Consider the following 21,500-nt stretch of genomic DNA (forward strand, 5'->3'; position numbering starts at 1 on the left):
CACAGGCCATTAGCTGTTGGTTCTTCTTTGAACTTTCTAAAGTATGAATTTACGGTCATGGACTGAGAGTCAAGAAAATCCACAGAGAAACATGTTTTGAGATAAATCAGTGAAAAACACCCTATAATTCTTCTTGCATTACTTTCTGGTCCTAATACCATGGTTTTTTGAATAAAAATAAATATCTTTGATAAATTAAGTGGGAAAAACCAGTTTAAATATGGGTTTCAGAAAAGGAATGAAATTATCTTCTCTCTGTGAAAATACACAATTTTCACTTTATGCTCAAGACCAGAGCTGCACACTTCCAGCTCCTGTGGAACTATACCCACTGATGTCTCAAATGCTCTACTGAGCAAGTCACACTGAGAATACCGATTTATGCATTCAAATTCATATACTGAAAATTAAAATGGCTTTTTTTAAATTTTCAAATAACATGATAGGACTAATTTTTTAATGCATTAGGATAACTTTTAAAATCAACTTTATTTAGCATACTTTACATTTGCCTTTTATATTCAACCTCATTTGTATTGCCACATTACACTCTGTATGACATAATTAATTACTTCTGTACTAAAAGCTCCAGATCTTTAATTATTTCAGTGGCATAGACCAGAAGGGGATTAGTGACAGGTTTGGAGGAAACAGAACATGTAGTGTATTATCAAGTATCAAAAAGTCCTCCATAACATCAGTGAGTGTTTTCTAACACTGTTCTTTGTTTCTTCCTTGTTTCTTCCCCTTCCTCTTTTAATGTTACACTGTGTAGATACACAGTGAGGCAACATCTGAGTTCTTCAGGTCACCAACCTGGCACCTCACATTTATTTAGTAATAAAGTTCTAGTCAGAGGCTTCCAACTTTTTACAATCATTTGACCAATACAGTTGGGAAAGATCAGATAGAACAAATAAGCAAGGAAATAAATTTGTTTTGGTGTGTCATGGTTTAACAGCAGATGGCAACTAAGTACCATGCAACTATTCACTCACTTCCCTACCCTCCACTGCCCTCAGTGGGATGGAAAGGATGATCAGAAGGAGGTTAAACCTATGGGTTGAGATTAGAACAGTTTAATAACAGAAATAAATTACAATGACAATGACAGTAATAATAGCAAATAATAATGAATTATTACTCAAAAAGTAAAAAGAGAATAAAACGCAAGACCAACAAGTGATGCACCATACAATTGCTCACCACCTGCTGACTGATGCCCAAGTAGCAATCAGTCCCTTCAGGCTAACTCCCCTCATTTATGTAGGGAGCATGGTGTTCTATGGTATAGTATACCCCTTTGGGCAGTTTGGATCAGCTATCCTGGCCATACTCTCTCCCAGCTCCTTGTGCACCTGCTGTTTGGCAGAGCATGGGAAACTGAAAAGTCATTGACTTGGGATAAGCATTAATAGCAACAACTAAAACATCAGTGTGTCATCAACATTATTTTCATTCTCAATCGAAAACATAGCTCTGTACCAGCTACTGGGAAGAAAATTAACTCCATACCCACTGAGACCAGATGACAGTTTGGGAAGTCTCTTAACATGCATCTTCAGGTTAATATGAGAAGATTATTTCTCCAACATTGGGTGTTTTGGCATTTTCTGTACTTACTGGCTTGTTCTTTCATATTATCTAGTGGAATATTAATAGGAGGGAGAACAACTTTGGCAACTAGCCTGTACATTAATAAAGATGATGAAAGCTGTGGAAAATTGCTTATTTCCTACCTTGTTCCACAGAGGGGATTACGAGAATGGAAACTCTCCAGAGACAGCAAAGCTGAGGCTGAAAAAAGCTGTGAGAGGAACTTTTAGAAGAGACGTGGGAAATTTTGGGTAGCAGAAATACAGAGCAGGATATACTTCTGTAGACAAGGGATAGTGGTCTAATCTGATGTTGTGACAAGATTCATCCTCGTCAGGGAAGGTGACTGTCATGAATAAGACTCTACAATTCAAGAGGAAAAGAAATGATGAAGAATCCTAGAAAATTTTACAACAGGTTAGTCTGCAGCCCAAGCAGTATTTTAGACAGGTCAAGAAAATGAACCCTCATGCATTGAGGATTAGTAATTTTTCACCTCTGTTTCAGTATTTCCTATATTGTAAAGTCAATCCCAATACTGTCATGCAGGCTGGTAAACAAGTTGTTTAAGGTTAAAATTGTCCATATATGTCATGTACTCCTTACATAATAAGTCACGTGCAATCATGAAAGGCTCTTCCTGTGCATTCCTTAATGAGCTATACCCCAAGACAGCAGCATCTGCCAGTCGTCAAAATATTCTCCAGCCATTCATCCTTTTGAGGGGTGATTTTCACAGCTGTATACTGGGGCTGAGGCTCTCCTGGGACAGCTGCAAAAGGGACCTGGACAGGGTGTCTCTTTGTGAGAGTCCTTAACTTGGATTCCTGCCTGTATGAGCTTCTCTGAGCTTGTATAGACAGGCCTTTGATGACGTGAGGGCACAGGAGTATCTGGACAGGGAGTATTTGGGTTCCCCCTCCATTGTTTCACTGTGCTTCTTTGTGGGTGTGCAGACAAGCCTCTACAACATAACTGAAGACATTCTACTACCCTCAGCTCTGTTTGGAGACTTTGACTCCCCCCTGATCAGACACATACTAAATTTTTCAAAGGGGAAAGTGTCACATATGGCATTTCCATTATAGAGCTAAATTATACTTTAAGCCCTGAGTATCATGGACTCACTCATAGAAGCCCAGGGAATGTCCCTACCCCTTCAGGCTCTTCTCGAAGGATATTTTAGAAAACTAATTCATGGAAGCCTTCTCCAGAGTCTTAGTGAGATTAATCGAGGTCATAGGAATAGCCATAAAACCCCACCTCTTCTCATTTTCACGAGAGCACAAATTTTGAGGCTACTGCTTTGTTGTTTTGTTTAATACAAAATGGATCTGCATCAGCAGATCAGTCCACTACACAAGGGACAGATGTCAGTGTCCTGTAGCTATCACAGAAAAGTCACTGTCCTCCTCCTGCAAAACTCAACAGTCAGGAAAAAACAGGTCTGGTAAGCATGGGAATTCAGAAACCTTTAGTGGAATTGTGGTGGCTTGAACAACAAATACCATTAATCTGGAGATTATCAAATCCTTTAATCTGTTTTTAATCTCCATGTTTAAAGTTGTTTTTTATAAACTTTAAATCAACTGATGTTTTCCATCAACCTCTTGGTTCAGCATTTGACAGGATGAGAGAGTTTTGTGTGACACATATGCGGCAAGGTACACTCCTCCCATCTCCCAGCTCAGGTGTCATGGCAGACGGCTGTATCAAAGGCTCACATTACTAAATCTTTACGCTACTTAATTTTTGCCAAGAAATTTAACTCCCCTCAAAATCCCTCCCCATGACTTATGTCTTCTAATTGGTTTTTTCTTCACTAGTACATTTTTGTGGTCCTTTTTTTTTTAATTCCTAGGGATAAAACTTGCCTCCAAGGAATAATTGGCCTGACTGCCCCCTCTTGCAAAAATGCACTGGAAATCCTCTGGACTTTTGCTATCAAAACTTGTTTGGATTATTCTGCAGTAAGTGAATTGTAGGAGTGAAATAAGATGTCTTTCTATTATGAAAATTCTACTCCAATAATTTACATACCATTTCCCTCTTTTTCCATCCTTAAGGAACACGGGCCCAACTCATTTATTTTTTGCCAGCAGGTAAATATACTAATTAAATGCATTTTCTTAGCTTCAGTACATGACAGTTTAATGCCAAGGGGATGTAAGGGAAAAAAAATGAGCAAGCTTCTTTTTGTTTTGCTAGGGTGGCTGTTTATACCTCAGGAATTAGCGAAGGTGCTTTTTCACCATTCAGCAATATTTAGCTAACATCAGTGAAATGATGCAGGCAGTACCAAGTGGCTGCCCTTTGGCACAAATATCATTCAACAGGTGCATCCAGGAGGAGCCATATGATATCCACTTGTTTCAGGTAATTCTTGTACATAGGTTGCCTTTCTATGTTGACACAGTTGTACAGAGAAGAGCTGATGAAGGGAAAAACAAAAGATTTTTTATGGACCAAACAAAGTTGATGTGAAAATGTAGGGCTACTTCATGCCGTAAAAGCACTGCATTGTGCCTCTGGGACCAACGTGAATCCCTCAGAGCAAGCAAACAGCAAAATTTGCTGGTCCTCCTGCTTCAAGTGCCCAACAGGCAGCATCCAAAACCTGGAGACAAGAAAGCATGGTATTTAAATGCTTGGCATAATCTTTTTGGCAAACTATTTTCCTGTTCCTTGTGACTCATCTATCCTCTTGCCAGAGACTTGAGTATGAAACTTTACACCAGTTTTGCTGCTGAGGTCAGTGAAGTTAGAAGCACCCTAAGTGCATTATATATACTAATCATTGTAGATGAAGTTATATTAGTACCAACTCAGTACTGACTAATCAGTTGTTAAACAATGATTGAGATCATTAAGAAAATGTATAAATAAAACATTTTTGTGTAAACAACAGAAAACCAGAACTCTGTACTGCCGTCTGAACACCGGCCAAGGACTGCATGTGCCCACACGCCCTCCTGGGCAGCAGGTGGAGGGAGCAGTCAGACACCCTCATGGGACTGTCCACAGCTCAGTTTCTAGCACACTGAACATTCCCTCTCTCAATCCCAACATGTTTGATTTAATGTCAGTGAGAATGATGTGATAAAAAAAAAATCCTAGCAAAATGAGTACTGGAGAGAGATGAACTGCCTTCAGGATTTTGATTATGACATTTAAATTCCAATCAGCAATTCATGTAAATCAATTTTGTTATATTTCATTTATAAACTCTGCATTGTAAACACAGATTTTTTTGGCATGATATTTTGAAATTATCTAAGCCCTTTAGCCTAGAGTGCTATTGCATTTGGTTGCTTATCTTGTTTGCTCATGTTAGCTCCTGTTGATTTCAAAAGGTTCAAATTCCCCTTTGACTGGTGTTGCACAGTTCAAAAAGAGTAGTAAATTATTATTCATTGGGTCAACCCCCCCCCCCCCCCCAAACAACAACAACAAACAAACCAACAAACCGAGCACCTCTTAAAGGGCAATCTGTGAGTTTCTCTTTCTATGTAACATTTCACAGTGTGACAGAGCCTGTGTAAGGGTGAGAGAGAAGAATGGATAAACCCAGGAAAAAATTTACTGATCTCGTAGATAAGGCATTGGCAGATGCTAGTTCAATGCATCCTGATGAACTGCTTTTTACTTACAAGGGAATTCTCTACACTGCTACTCTTTGCAGCCCTGAAACATTCAGAGCCTTGGAGTCCTTTGAAGCCAGAAGTGATGATATCATTTTGGCAGGATACCCTAAATCTGGTGAATATACTTTCCGGTTTTTTTTTCATAAATAAGGATAGATAATGGCAAGCAAGTAGGTTTGCACTAAATTACATGTAATGTATAATATAAAATATATAATATAATGTATTATATTGAATAATAGTATTTAGAATATTCACAAAATTTTATGAAAGAGATTTTGTTCTTAAACAGCACAACAAAGTTAATTATGATTTTATATAGAATATTTTCCAAAAGACTGAGAAAAACAATGTGTTTTTCTTTTCCATAGTATATAAAAGTTTTTATCCTCTTTACTTTTCATAATTATGAAGTTAAATGAATGAATTGGAGAAAATTAAAATACAGTGTTTTACAATAGGGATAATTAGATCTCCTGATATATTACAGGATCTGCTGTCACATTTATCTTTGTAAAGTAAACAGCTTCATGTTTTTACACAGAATGGAGTTTTCCATACCTTCACATGCCATGCTGCATTTACTTATTTCACATAGATATCAGGAAGTAACTATCAAAATTGTTTTTGCAGCACTTGAAGTGACCACTCTGCTCTTTGGTTATCAGGAAAACAAGAGAAGATCTTTACTAAGGTTGTAAATTTACAACTTTTGCTCCTTTGTCCTTGGGCCTGAGCACACCCTATGCTGGCCCATATCAGAGCCACAGGTTTGGGTTAGAAATGTTGCATATCCATTTAAATCTAACACTTTCTCTCCTCCAGAAATTGGATTCACACGGGATTGTAAATATTTTTTTTTGAGTTTTTGTCATATTTTCTCTTTGAAGAAATGCTTGCCCCAGAATGCAGTTGTTAAGATAGTAGTAAGAAAGATGTAAAACCCAGTGTCCAGAAGACAGGAAACAGGAAGCTAAAGATGGGAATTCTCTATCGACTCTTTGAGGTTTTCTTTTGAATAAAAATACAATAAATGTGTATAGGAAATGTCACTTCACAGAATTTTTTTCCTATTGGTAAAGAAAAATGAGTACATCCAGCACAGTTTTCAGATCTAGCTCTGCTCCTGTGTTGGAGTACTGTGACCCATCATTCCTTCAAAGAAAATCCTGTGCAGCACATCAGAAAACATGTATGATATATTAGGTTTTATGGCATATGCTTCCCATTCCAATTGCCCTTATATTTGTCACAATAATATTTATTACATTAATGCAGGTTTTCCTAGCTGAATCTTAGTGTTTCTTCTCCTTTATCAGGCAGTTTAGAATATACAAGATAATTTAAAATATGCAAGCTAGTTTATGATTTATTGAAACTTTCAAATCAGAGGGATGAATCCTTATGAGGAGCAATGGCAGATGATTATCCAGATAGTCAGCTGTGATTGTATTACGTGAAAGGAGACCAGGTGACTCACCTGGAAGTACTATCTACCTCTTGGCTTTCCTGGAAATTCTACTTCTGTTTCTGTATGTTTCCTCTTTCAGGCACTAACTGGGTAAGTCAAATTTTAAATGACCTGATAGCCATATCCAGAAAGAAAACACTGGGTACGGAAAACAGCGTAAATGGTGAAGAACTAGAAGAATTTCCCTACCTCGAAGTTGGAGATCCTGAGAAATATGAGGTGGGAACAGAATATGTATGAAAATTATCAAATTATGTGCTTCAAATACTCAATATATGGTGTATGAAATATGCCACTGTGTCTTAGTTTAGAAGAAAACCAATATATTTATATGGACCAGAAAAGAAGGGCTTCCACCAAAAATCACCACAGCTTTGAAATTTGGAGTTTTAATCAGAAAAAAGTGTATAGGAACAAAGGATAACAGTTCTTAAACCAAAACTACGACAGAATAAACAACTACACTACATCCCCAAAGGAAAGAACCCTTGAAATAAATTTGATTTTTTGTCTCTGTTCCCTTTGGTGCTATTATATTTATGGAGAGAAGGGGGCGCTGCCGCGCCTCAGCTGGCAGAAAGTTTCTCACAATTCTTCAGTAAAACAAAGACAAAAGGTAATCCGTGAGGCGCCGACTCCTACGAATAACTCACGTGGGAGATGAAGACCACAACAGAGGATGGGGTGAAACCCTCTGGCAGGCAATGCAGAGTCCTCTTGTCATCCTACGGTGAGGGATGAGAGACTGGGGACAGGGACTGGCGGTCGTACTCACTCTTCTACGGTGGCCATGGCTCTGCCTCCTCTCTCTCCATCTGATGAGCAGCACAGAGCACCAGAGCTGAGCTGTGGTTGTGGGTGGCCAAAACCAGGGTACGTCAGCTTCCTCCAAACACCTTAATGTGTCCAGCAAACAATTGCTTCCACCCACTGCAGCTGCCCAAAAAGTGAAGTCTCACTTCTCCAGAGAAACCACTCACTCCTCCCTCACCTCCTCCACAATCAAGTTGGAATTCAAAGCAGTTGGCCACCCTTTTTGTTATCTAGTGGCATGAGGGTAAGGCAGTAGCTCCCAAATTCTTTGTTGGTAGGGAGAATTTCATTAAGATCCAAAACTGCAACACAATGTTTGATGAGAACTGTCCCACTTCTCTGAATAGATGTGGCATCTATTTGGCAATCCAGACGAGATTCATCCTGAATCTATTCAGGATGAATCTCGTCTGGATTGCCAAATAGTGAGGAATAAATGAACACTTCAAGGAGTGTGACAGGAACACATACCCATTAGATACACAAGAACTGAAGAAATTCAACATAGCATCTATTGTCTTGAAGAAGAGCTTCAAGAAACACCAAATAATGAAATACTAGCTTTTGTCTCCTTTACTAGCTCTTCCTCCTCACCCCTTCTTTCCATTCTTCAGCTTTCTCATATACCCAGTTAGAGGCTGTATCTTCCCTTTAGATTTGATGCCTTGTCTAATAAAACATGTTAAATTCATTATCACTGAAGAGAATTAACAATGTATACTCTTTTTCCAGTTGCCCATTCTCAGGGGTTTTTGAAGATTAGAGCTACTCAGAGCAGCCCAGGGTCACACACAGACACATACTCTGAAACACACACACACACACACACACACACACACACACACAGACAAAAACCCACCAAAAACCAAAACCAAAACAAAAAACCAAAAAAAACCCCCCCATATATCAGCCAATAACTGTTGATAATTTTACTAAGGCAACATTTTAGAATAGCTTGATGGAAAGGATACTTATACTAACAGAACTGTCCACTCTCCTTCCAATTCTTAAAGCGAATGACCAGATTACCTTCTCCAAGATTCATGGTTACCTATCTCCGTCCAGAAAATCTTCCCTAGTCTATCTTCAAAAGTAAAGCCAAGGTGAGTGCTGATTTAAACATCTTGAATGCAAACATTTCAACAGATTTTTTTTTTAAAGCCAATATAGTTCTTTTCTGCCAGTTTTCAGGACCACTCTTATACTTCAGTGTTTAGCCTGGTGTTTTCTACTTGCCTGTTTAAATACTGCCATTCATCTCATCTAACCTCATTCATCCTTACTGGCACCTTTGTGACAGTCTCCATAAGGGACTTGCAAGGCTTGAACAAATCCTCCAGAGGCAAAATATATTTTTACCGAAATTCCTATGGGAGGCATTTTATGGTGGTGTAACGGTAACTGACCGGGCCAAAACAGCTCCCAGGAATCACACACACACGAGGTGGACGGTAACCCAAAAAGCCTTTATTTCCTTGTGTGAGTAAGTTTTAAGGACTCGGTTAAGGGATGAGTTTGGAAGGGTTTTAAACTTGGGAAGGATTGTGTAATACATTGGTCAGTAACCCTTAACATTCAATGAGAAAAGATCTGAGGCAGGTTGAAGATCCAGGAAACGATAGGCTCAGGGGCATGGATGGGCAGCCCAGAGCACCAATAATGGCTTAGGGATTGGGGCTGGACAGGCGGAAGAGCCAGATGCTGTACTGCCCACACGGACACAGTGAGCGGGCTCTGGACATGGCCAGCACAGCTTGCATCATCTGGCAGGCTGCAAGCGGCCTGGTCCCGGCATGCCACCACCCCTCCCTGTCACCCACTGGTGCCTGTGCTGCTTGCGCAGGTGCAGGGAGGTTTTTTGCCACTGCCACGGCAACGGTGGGTGTCGAGGCTGCCCCAGGTAGGATCCGTGCTGGGCAGGACTGCTGCATCCCAGGAAGGGTAGCACTGGGGGTTCTTGGTGCCAAGGTTTGTTAGCAAAACACTTCGGGGGTATACATGGTGAAGGGGAAACATAGCGAGATATAGAACTATGAGGAGGAACGTGCAAAATAAATATTTAAACTCTGGTAGTTTCGGATTTAATCCCCATGGATCCTGCTTCTCCTTTGTCTTCTATCCACTGCTTGCAGCATCGCTCCCATTTTTCATGCAATCTGGGGTTCCCCACAGTGGTGTCAATAGTGAGGGCTTCAGTGTGTCAAGTTTTAGACACAATTTGCATTTTTGTGATTTTTTGATGCCACTAAAAGGGTGAATTATGCTTGCATTGAGTAAAACACAGTTAGATTCTACATAATTAATTTGGTTAATCAGTAAAGCATACTTTAGAATTATAGGCAATCATCTTTACATTGTACCAAAGCAAAGTTAAATACTTCAACTTCTGAATTTTGGAAGAAATTTCTGCTTCTGCAAGTAGCATACAAGATGTCAGAAATTTTTAAATTGCATTGTAGAGTATAATTTTTTCTTGCTGTATTCTGTTATGACTTTCTATACAAATATTTTTTTCCTAGATATTGCTGCTGATTCGTAATCCCAAAGATGTAGCTACATCTTTTTACCATTTTTGCAATGACGTGCCCACTCTTCCGTCCTATGAAACCTGGGATGATTTCTTCAAAGCTTTCATGACAAAGAAAAGTACAGTATATTATTCTGTCTGCATCAATTATTCAATGCTTTGTCTAAAACTGCTTGTACTTCAGTAAATCAGCTTCACCAGGATCTTTTGGTTGACAAGGCAAAAGCAGAGATTAAAGACAGAAAAATAGAAATTTGAAGTGAAGTTTACAGTACTTGTCTTAGTCCTTCAGGATAAATCCCTATCAAAACTGCACTTCCACAAACTGCTTTAACTGTATCAATATAAACGGGTATTTTTTCTGAAAGAAGCAGTTCCTCCTCAAATCCTCTTCACTCCTCCTCTCCAATGTCCATCATCTTGTGTCCATGCAGACATATAAACACCTACATGCCAAACTAGATGAATGGAATTGTTTGTACTAAGTCTCGTGCATTAAAAAGTGGAGTAAGTCGAATGCATTAAAAAGGAGAAATATTAATAGCACTAGTTTAAAATTGCATTAGTTTCCCATAGGACACAACCAGCAGAAGGGTTATACAAGGTTTTAAACTGGACTAAAAGAGCCTGGAAGGTGGTTTGAGTACTGATAGACCTTTGGTGGACTCCCATCTGCCTTGAAAGACTAACATGTTTTACTGTTCCAACATACAAATTGTATCATATGCCTGAAACACACATGTGCCAAAAGAAAAACCTGTAACTCCCACAGAATGGTATAAACTCTGCCATAGAGGTGATTAATAGTGCTCTTGGTTGACAAATATTTAATGAGTAAAATTTGGTTATTTTTTAAGGAACTTATCTAATCTTCATTTATGACACATCTTAGGATTTTTTGTTATATTTAGTGGCCTGGGGATGCTACTTTGAATACCTTTCCAAATGGAACAAATATGCTGATGAAGAAAATGTTATGCCAATAACTTATGAAGAGCTGAAAGAGGTGAGGTTATCAATAATTACAAATATTTTATATTTAAATTAACATGTTTTCCTAAACCAATTCAACATAATATTAATGTAGGGTGTTTAAACTGTGTGGGTCAATTCTTATTTTAAGGGAAGAAAAGGTGAAATGCAAACTCAAAAACGATTTAAAATTGTGTTTATGAAAATTTTTAGTGTAGGTAGGATACAACACCAAATAATTGTAACTCAAAAACCCCAATAGTTTATTGGAAGAGCTTTTATATATTCAACAGTGTAGATTTTACTCAACTGTAAATCACATACAACCTTTTGTAATCTCTATGGATACAGCTCATGTCTCCTCTAAAATAATTACAGAGAAGAGAAACACTGTGTATTACTCTGTCCTTCTGAACTCTATGAGTATTCCATATATGTATCTAGCAGAGAGATGCAGGGAAGTGTAAACACCTTGGAAAGCAGCGTAATTTGTTTGCATGTCATGTGTTATGTTACATTCCTCCTTCCAGGATCCTGTCCTGGGTGTGAAAAACATAGCTGCTTTCTTTGGAATTTCACTGACTGAGGAACAGCTTCAGCTTGAGGTAGAAAGGAGTAGCTTCCAGTCAATGAAGAAGAACTCCCAGAAGACCCATGGCACATTTGGCAATATTCTCTTTCGCAAAGGTAGGAAACTCCAAGTAGTTCAAATATAGAAATGTCACATTTTTGAATATTTGGGCCATTCTCTGCTTCAATTTCCACCACCGCGCTCCCCCCCCCAGGCCAACCTCTCGCCCCGCCCCGCTCCAGTCCCCCACCCCCCTTAGCAATGCAAGTTAGTATCAAGCAGGTTATCACTGTTTTGCTTGAGAGGACTTGTCAAGGACCACTGGAGAGGAAGATACCCAGCAAGGCTGTGGGAGCAGGGCAAATTTTGTAGGCCCACAGGTGGCTGGCAGGAAGGAGGAACTGTCATGTGTCTGAACATCTTTCCAACTCTGTGCATAGATCACTGCTTATTCAGCCATTCAAGGCTTATCCTGGCAGGAAGCACTGGGCCAAAGTTATCCTGAGTTGGCCAATCACACTTCTTAGGAGGGCTACTGCCAAAGCTCTGTTCACTCTTACAGGTTAGAAGGAAGCCAAACATGGGAGAATCAGGTACACAGAGGAGAGGAAACAAAAGGGAACTGGTTTTGCAGTGTAGTGTAGGGGATGCAGAATTGAAAAGGCCATCCTTGCTGTCCATCTATTTATGCATTTTGCATGAAAGAAGTCACTAGAGAAAAACTGTAGCTGCCAAAAGAGCAGAAACTCAGCTCTGCCTTCTGCCAGATAATTCTCAATCAATCCTTCTTGATCTTCTGCTTTGTTAGTCACAACTGACTGGAGTAGAGACCTGTAGGGAATCTGAAGTCACCTGAAGAGGGTTGTTGTTTTGCATTACAGCAGTTTCACAGATAGGGAGCTCCACTGATTTCACAAAGTCATATTGGTGCAGAAATGAGCAACGTTATATGTGGAAAAGTGGATCAACACTATTTAGTGAACAATGGAATGACAAATCTATAGAAAAAAATTTTCTTGATTTTTCAAGAGTTTCTTTGCTTCTTTGAAGGTAGTATAAATGACTGGAAGAATCTCTTCAGTGAAGATCAGAATGAGAAAATGGACAAAGCATTTGAAGAACATGTAGGAGGAACTGAACTTGGAAGAAAGCTGAAGTATGAAGTGTACTGTAAAGCCTGAAGAGTAATGAAATGTGGTTAGAACAAGAGCTTCCCAAGGCTCACTCTGATCCCCTGAATGCTATTTTTGTGGCTTTGTATGTGGAGATGACAATGTAGAAATGTGGTTATAGAAATGAAATTAAAGTACTGAAAGTAGATTGGTGTTCTTAGAAATTCATATAACAGAAATAAAAGGCACTCAGAACCAGGGTCATCAGCAGCAATGCTTTCAGGAATATCCACTTGTTCACATGTATGTTGTGAACTTGGTTGCAATAGTGTGCTCATGGTCAAACCGCAAATAGTGTATGATAGGAAAACTGGGAGGACAATGAAAGCAGTATCCTACAGTGGTGAGTCCTGGTGATATTCTACATTGTTCTTAACACTGGTGGACAAACTAATGTCATATGCTTTCTCACAAATGATTGACTTTTAAGTCTGGGCACCTGAGTAGTGGACTGAAAGGACTTGGGAAAATGGGGAAACAATTTGAAACAACCTAAATTGAATTGATAAGATTAACAAACACAAAATCCAGTAAAGATAAGTGTAAACCAGTACATTTAGAGAAGAGAAAGCAAGGGCACTGGTACTTAATGAGTGTAAACCAATCATGGAGCAGTTGGCAAGAAAAGACTTGAGGAATAACACACAGCAAGGACTAACATAGTGACAGTGCTGAAGAAAAAAATGGTCAAATCTTAATTGTGTCTCTACTGTAATAACAGGAGGACCACACTTAAGACACAGACAATAATTATTGTGGCCTGTGTTTGCAGGTCAATCTTAACTGGAGAATGATGCTCTATGAAGACTGCAGAGAAATCCCATATGGCAAGGAGAAGGTAATCATGCTTGATACTTTAGCCGTACAGGGTCAACTAAAATCATATAACGTCCCTTCTAGAGCTATACTTGTAGCAATCTTGGAATATGACAGACTAGCTTTTTGTGTTCTTACTGATCCCCTGCCTGGTCTCCTTCTTGCATTAATTATATTTTGACACACACAACCCCGCCCTCCACCCCCCACCAAAGTTGATGAAACAGGCAAAAGTCTGTCAGGTTTTACTTCTTTATGTGATTCTTCTTCCCCCAGTGAGATCCACACCAGATATTAGAGTTGCATTCCGCATTCTCTCTGGTGAATCCTATTGCAACTTCATGACAGCTATGGGTTTTCAGACACTGATACCACAGAAGAGCCTCCACTCACAGTCAGGCTTTCCAGGCACACTGGACTTTGAGAAGTAAATCTGAGTAGCACATTTATTTTAGTTAAGAAGATGCAATTGTTAATCTTAGAAAACTGTCATCCTTGTAGCTCTTTTGGATGAGAGATTATGTAGGTAGCGGTTATCGATTCTGATAAAAATGTCTGCAAATACTGGATACTACAATGCTTTCATGCAAAGACAAGATATATGGGTCAGTTTTGCTCAGATAGAGATGTTCTGTGGGCCCTTTTATTCAGTGGGATAAGGAGGTGGGACAGAGGAGGATAGAAAGGGTAAGCTACCTTGTCAGAAGATTGATGTAGGCAAGGAAACATGATGGATGAGTAACATGTTGGAGTGAAACATAAGCAGAGGTGAAGTCACTGAGTGTGAAAATCAGTTCAGAGAAATTTGAGAATTTGTTTTCAAGATAAGACATAATTGTCTGACACAGTAACAGTGGCTATTAAACTTTATTACTTCTATTATAGATCCTCAATAGATGTCAAAAAAACCCCCAAACACCCAAAAAATAGCTTTATTTTGGTTGCTCAGTCTTTTTTGTTGCTCAGGATTCCTGAAATTATATATGTTCACTAAAGAGGTTGCTTACATTGTAGGTTTGTCTATTTGCTTTAGAGAGGATGAGCAAACCAGAAAAACCCATCTCCCACCTCCTGTTTTTCTGAAATCCATCTTCCAAAACAAGGCTAAGGTTAATCTTTGGCTAAGGTGAATCTTCTCTTTATGTTGTACTGCAAATGCTTCTGGTAACAGCATTTCCATCTAAGGTAGATTTTCCTGCAGGTAATTGAACAACTCAGACTTTTGCCTGAGGACCACATGAGCTGTACCACAGTCATTCACCTGCCTACCCTGAGGCACACTGACTGGTGGGCAGATAGCACTGAGACTGGGACTCCCAGCATCGTTAGGATACCTGGTTCCTCCTGGCCCATCCAGACAGACGGAACTGCTCTGAGCCCTGATCTCTGCAGCTGCTGAGTAAACTGGCAGGTGGCTGTGAGAGCATTGGGCACCCTGCTCTGAAGCAGAGATCAGAGTCTAAGGGTTAATGGACCTGCAGGCACCTGTGTTGCCATTGGCTCAAGTGACAGGTTGTTAAATTCCATGTTTAGGTCTTATCTGGATCCCACAGGGTTCAAGTGGCTGGCTCCAAAGGCAGGAATACGAAAAGTTAATTTTGTGATATTGTTTACTATGGGTAAATGGGAGGAAATTTTCCATGGGAATTCAAAGTAAAGACATGAAAAGAAAACTGAATACAATAACAAAAGCAAAGCAAGCAGAAAGCATAATATATGAACACTTTTGTGAGTAAAATGCTACTGTTAGAGGAAATATTTCCAATAAAATGGTCCTTTTAGATGGTTCTTCATTTTGGGAGAAAAATGATTTCAAATCATATTTTGTGGGTAACCTTTAGCAATCTTCCAGGTCTTACAGTGATACTTTTGATTTTACACCTGCTTATGTTTAATAAAACTTGTGTATAAGTTTCCTAAGTGTCTAACAAAAATTCGTCATGGAAGAGGCAAGAATATGTGGGTAGTGAAAAAAACCTCCTACTTTATTCAAGGGCATGAAAGAAAGAGTGAAAAGCCCCTCCTTGGGGTTATTAAGCCTTTTTGTATTGTTTGTCTGTTGGGATGATCTGTGGAGATACCTATGTCTTCGCGTCAGTACTACATATCTTCTAAAAGGGCGTCATCTAAAGTATAAATAACAACAACATAAAGAACAACTTCACCCAAAGAAGTAGGGTGCCTGAAGTGGTGTTTTTACAGGGACTGGCTGCAGGACAGAGCCATCATCTGTAACGAAGCCACACGCTTGGATATGCATCCATCAGTAGAGTCAGTAGCAAGCCAGGTTGAGATCCACTGTTCACATGTCCACTACATGCTGCTTGTCCAGTTTGGAAATTGCATTGCAGGGCTCAAGAGTGATAAATATTTCAGGGAATATCGTTGTAGGTCTTTCTTTGGTGTCTTTTAACATTTTTAGTGCTCTTAGTTGTTGCCCCAATATATCCTGTTGCTAGTAGCAGCCGCAGCAAAGCCCCTATGTCACCATTGTCAGTCTCCAGTGCTGTAATGTCAAAAGGGGTTAACAGAGTACACGGTTAATCAGTGACTTGTACTTTCATCCCTGAGTGACCATTGTATTCCATTTGCTATCATGTTGCATAAAGCTTTCCTGCATTGTGGATAGGCAGTCTGTATCTGTTTTGGTAGAGTTACATAAGGATACGAAGATGACCAGGAATAGTGAAAGAATTATTGAAATAGGGGACAAACTTTTTCAGAGGGTGAAAAGACTGACCAAGAAGACTTTTTTCCTACAGAGGTATTTTATTACCCCATTACAAGTCAGAATTACAATTTTATTACTGATGTTTGTATTTGGATACAGAAACTCCCTGATCATCATATTAATCAATGTATTCACATGGGTGTTTTACGTGGGCCTGTACATATTTCCGGATAAGGGGAACTATTTGCCTGTCATGAAGCTCTTTTTCAGGCCAGGGAGAAGTATCAGAATTTCTTTGTTCATCCAATATGTTTGTGTGGGTCTAACATCAGAGGCAGTGAGTTTCATTTTGAACGTATATTCAGACTTGTTTGCCTGTGCCTGTTTGAGTTGCTGTCTCTTAAGACTCATTAAAAATCACTCCCAACTTGTAGAGGGAACAGGAGGAAATGGTTGTTTCCAGCTTTTCAGCTCCTTCTCCCCCTTCAGAACTGCTACAACAGTCTTTGAAATGATTGAATTTCCTCTGGATGTTAAGGACAGCATAATGTTGTTAGTTTTGCTTTGTTTCCTCTGTACCATCTACACCCTGCTTAGGGTCAGAACAAGGCCTTTTAGGGAGTTTATCTGGAGGCCTGCCCTGGGACTGGATGTTTTAGAGGTGCACGGTAAGTGGAAGGACATGGGTCAGTATTTGGAGGACTTCTCTCCTTCCATGATCTGGAAATTAACCCCTGAACAACTTCAGGATCCTATTAGAATAATAAGATTTGTGAAGGAAAACTGTTCTGGCAGCTGCAGAGATGGGCAGCTCAGAGCAGCCTGCTGGGCCCTGACCACTGCCTACTGGACATGTTTGATATGGTACAGGACCATCAGGGGGAGGAGAAAAGAATCTGATCTACAGGCACAATATCCACCCAAAGCACATCTGAGCCAGAGGGGAATGGAAGTAAGTCAATCAGCACCGTGTCCATGCAAATGGTGGAGGAGTCAGAAGGACAACCAAAACTGATAGCAGTCACACCTGTCCAGAAAAGAAAATCAAAGACTGAATCAATTCAAATGGGGAGGAAGAGGCAGGACCTTCACATCCAGCAGAAGAAACGGAGCCAGAAATAATCACTCATTCCCTGTCCCTGGGTGAGCTACATGAGCTGCAGAGAGAGTTCACACAACAGGCAAGTGAGTTCATTTATACCTGACCGCTGCAAATCTGTGATGCCATGGATAATGATATAATTCTAGATGGGAGTGAGGTCAGGCAGCTGAGATCCCTGTCTGGAGAGGTGGTCATTGATCAGGGGATTGGAAAGAGACAGGAAACCCTAGCCTCTGTCAATGACTGTACTCAAGTGTGAGGGAAAGATATCTTTGTAATGAGGACATCCATGTACAGCAAGGACAGTGGAACATGATGCAACAGGGTATCCAAGGTTTACGAGAATTAGCCGTACTGGAGATAATCTTTTCAGAGGATGAAAGATTCCCTAAAAGTCCAGATGGTGTACAGTGCACATCCCAGATGTGCTTAAAATTTGCACAGCTTGGGCCAGAAATGTATTTCCACTACTTAGCAATGTTTCAGTGGAGGGAGGGAGAGGACAAGGTGGGCTCACTGGCTAGCAAACTCAGGATTTATGAAGACAATATCACTGGCCCATTACAAGTCAATGTTTCATCTGTGGAAACAAAACTGGCAGAACACATCTGAAGCCTGGAAGAGAAGACTGAAGAAGGCCACCAGAAGCTAAGAGAGCAAATGAAGGAAGGGAACTTCCATATGCCGCCAGGATGAGTGAATATCTGCCATCAGAAGCAGGACTCCCAGCTAAGGAGAGAGGGTACACTCCACGTGTCCATCTACGGTTTTACCTCCATGAGCATAGAGAAGATATGAGGAGGTTGAATGGAAAAATCATCTCTTCTTTAGCAGCACAGATACATAAATTGAAAAGAGGAACACTTAGTATAAGAAACTCTTCACAGAAAATGCTACTCCGGTCTCTCGTGGGCAAGACTTCCAAAAGTATTGAAATGATGATGTCCTATCCAATCCTATTGAGGGGAACTCCAGGTCATATTTACGAGAAGAGAGCAGTGAATTCCATGATCAGAACTGTCTCTATCCAGGTAGAAGAGAGGGACAATTGAGCCTATTGGATTGTGTGGATTTGGTGGTCTGGCACATCAGACCCACGGATATACAAGGCTTTGGTTGACACAGGTTCACAATATACATTGATGCCATGGAGATATGTAGGGCAGAATTCATCTCTATTTCTGAGTTAACAAGGGGATCCCAACAGCTGACTACACTGGAAGCTGAAGTCAGCTTGAGTCGGAAGGAAAGGCATAGACACACCATCGTGACTGCTGCAGAGGGCCCATGTATCCTTGGCGTAGATTAGCCGAGGAGTGGGTATTTCAAAGATGCAAAAGCACTCTGTTGAGCTTTTGGCATAGCCACTGTGGAGACAGAGGAAACTACACAGTTGAACAGCTTGCCTGGTGTCTCAGAGGACCCTTCTGCTGTCGGATTGCTGAGGCTTGAAGAACAATTGGCACCGGTGGCCAGAGCAACAGAACATGTTTGGCAATACCTCACAACCAATACTCCAGGACTCCTATACATAAGATGATCCATGATTTGGAGAACCAGGGGTTGGTCATCAATACTGACTCATCCCTTAATAGCCCCATATGGGCAGTGAGTGCGTCCAGTGAAGAGTGGAGGCTGATGATAGATTACTGTGGCCTCAAGGTAAATCACACCACCCCTGAGTGTTCTGTGCCAGACATGCTGGAGCTTTAGTATGAGCTGGAGTCCAAAGGAGCCAAGTGGTATGCCACCTTTGACATTGCCAATGCCTTTTTCTCCATTCATTTGGCAGCAGAGTGCAGGCTACAATTTGCTTTCACCTGGGGGGATCTGCAGCTTACCTGGAATTGACTGCCCCAGGGATGGAAAGACAATCCCACCATTTGCCACTGACTGATCCAGACTGCAGTGGAAAAGGGTGAGGCTCCAGAACATCTATGACATCATCATTGTGTGGGAGAACACAGCAGGGGAAAGTTTTGAGAAAGGAGAGAAAATAATCCAGATTCTCCTAAAAGTTGGTTTGACCATTAAATGAAGTCAGATCAAGGGACTTGCTCAGGAAATTCAGTTCCCAGGAGTGAAGTGGCAAAATAGACATCGCCAGATTCCAACAGAGGTGATTAACAAAATAGCAGCTATGTCCCCACCAACCACCAAGAAGGAAACACAGGCTTTCCTAGGAGTCATAGGCTTTTGGAGGATGCATATCCCTGAGTACAGTCAGACTGTAAATGCTCTCTACCTTGTAACATGGGAAAAAAATGATTTCCAGTGGGGCCCTGAACAACAACAAGTCTTTGAGGAGATTGAATAGGAGACTGCCCATGCAGTAGCCCTTGGGCCAGTCAGGACAAGACAGGATGTGAAGAACATGCTCTACATTGCATCTGGGGAGAATGGCCCTTCCTGAGCCTCTGGCAGAAAGTGCCTGGGGAGACCTGAGGATGACCATTGGGATTCTGGAGTCAGGGATACAAAGGATTTGAAGTCAACTATACTCCAATTGAGAAAGATATCATGGCGGGTTATGAAGGCGTTGGAAATGCTTTAGAAGGGATCAGCACCAAAGCGTAGTTCCTTCTGGCACCCTGACTACCAGTGCTGGGCTGGATGTTCAAAGGAAAAGCTTCTTCTGCTCATCACCCCACTGATGTCACATGGAGTAAGTGGATTGCTCTGATCACACAGCAAACCCGGTTAGGGAATCCACATTGCTCTGAGATTTTGGAAATTATCACAAACTGGCCCAAAGGTGAGAGTGTAGTAGTTTTTGCTTGGTAGGCCTTAGCTCTAATTAGGCCTTAATTTTGGTAGGCCCTGAAAGTGCTATGTAGATTAGGAGGGACAGGCTATCACCTGACTTAAACAACCAAGGAGATATTTCACATCATCTGATGTCAAAACAGGTATAAAAGGAAGGGAGGGAGGTGCCTAGTCCAGTTCTTTCATGACTACTCATCTGGGAAGGACGCATTGTGTTGTTCTGCTAAACTAGGCTCCATCACCACTTGTCAATATGTTATCTTGAGAAGTAAACAGTTTATTGATGGCTTCTCTCTTTTCCTTGCTATGGGTTTTCTTGTGAAGAGTCTTTTGGAGTGTTTTGTGAGAGGTATATTTTGTGTTCAATGGGAGTTGGGAGTTATTGTTGTTTCTTTTTAACTTTTTATATGTGTTATATTGTAGTTTACTTTTTAATTTTTCCTCTTGCTATAAACCAGTTAAGTTTCCAGGGTTTTTCTCCCTTTTTCTGGTGGGGGGAGGGAGCTGTTGCTGCTTTAGTTTACACTTGGCATTTTGCCAAGTTTGTAAACTAAAACAGAGAGTTTCAGACTATCCTCTGAAGAAGAAGAACAGGTGACATGAGCTGAGGAGGCCCTACCACATAACCAGGTAAAACAAGAGGAAAAGAGATACGCTGTCTTCCTGGATGGTTCCTGTTTCATTTTTGAGACGAACCAGAAATGGAAAGCAGCCGTATGGAGTCCCACACGGTGAGTTGCAGAAGCAACCAAAGGACAAGGTGAATCAAGTCAGGTTGTAGAGTTTAAAGTCATTGAGCTGGATTTGGATATTGCTGAACAAGAGAAGAGGCCAAGACTCTACCCCTACACTGACTCATGGATGGTGGCCAATGATCTGTGGGGATGGCTGGATCAATGCAGAAAGGCCAACTGGCGACACAAAGGGAAAGCCATTTGGGCGGCTTAGATGTAGCAAGACATCACTGCACAGGTAGAGAAGCAGAGCATGAAGTTCTGTCACATAAATGCTCATGTACCCAGGAATCAGGCTAATGAAGAGCATCATGAAAATTAGCAGGTGGATCGAGCTGCCAGGATTAAAGTCTCTCAAGTAGATCTGGATTGGCAGCACAAGGGAGAATTGTTTCTAGCTCGATGGGCCCATGATATCTCTGGTCAGCAGGGGACAGATGTGAGACTGAGGCACGAATCTAACCATGGACAGTGTTTCACAGTTTATCAATGACTGTGAGACAAGTATTGCCATCAAGGAGGGGAAATGGGTGAAACCATTAAGGGGGGGGGGGGTGGATGGTGGTTGAAATACAGGTATGAAGAAGCCTGACAAGTTGAATACATCACAATTCCTCAGACCTGCCAAGGCAAGTGCTACGTGCT

General features: G+C 40.8%; 1 protein-coding gene across 1 annotated transcript in view; it reads left to right on the forward strand.

The window, feature by feature from the left end:
- LOC139684726 (sulfotransferase 6B1-like) overlaps positions 1–12,914 on the forward strand; it is a 49,404-nt gene extending 36,490 nt beyond the window's left edge. Inside the window, 8 exon segments of the mRNA XM_071580948.1 lie at positions 5,036–5,087; positions 5,279–5,355; positions 6,791–6,930; positions 8,538–8,627; positions 10,044–10,170; positions 10,963–11,057; positions 11,554–11,710; positions 12,645–12,914. Coding sequence (XP_071437049.1) covers positions 5,036–5,087; positions 5,279–5,355; positions 6,791–6,930; positions 8,538–8,627; positions 10,044–10,170; positions 10,963–11,057; positions 11,554–11,710; positions 12,645–12,775 — 869 coding nt within the window. The 3' untranslated portion in view covers positions 12,776–12,914.
- Positions 12,915–21,500: the final 8,586 nt, after the last annotated feature.

Source organism: Pithys albifrons, chromosome 2, assembly GCF_047495875.1.
Source record: "Pithys albifrons albifrons isolate INPA30051 chromosome 2, PitAlb_v1, whole genome shotgun sequence".
NCBI lineage: Eukaryota > Metazoa > Chordata > Aves > Passeriformes > Thamnophilidae > Pithys > Pithys albifrons.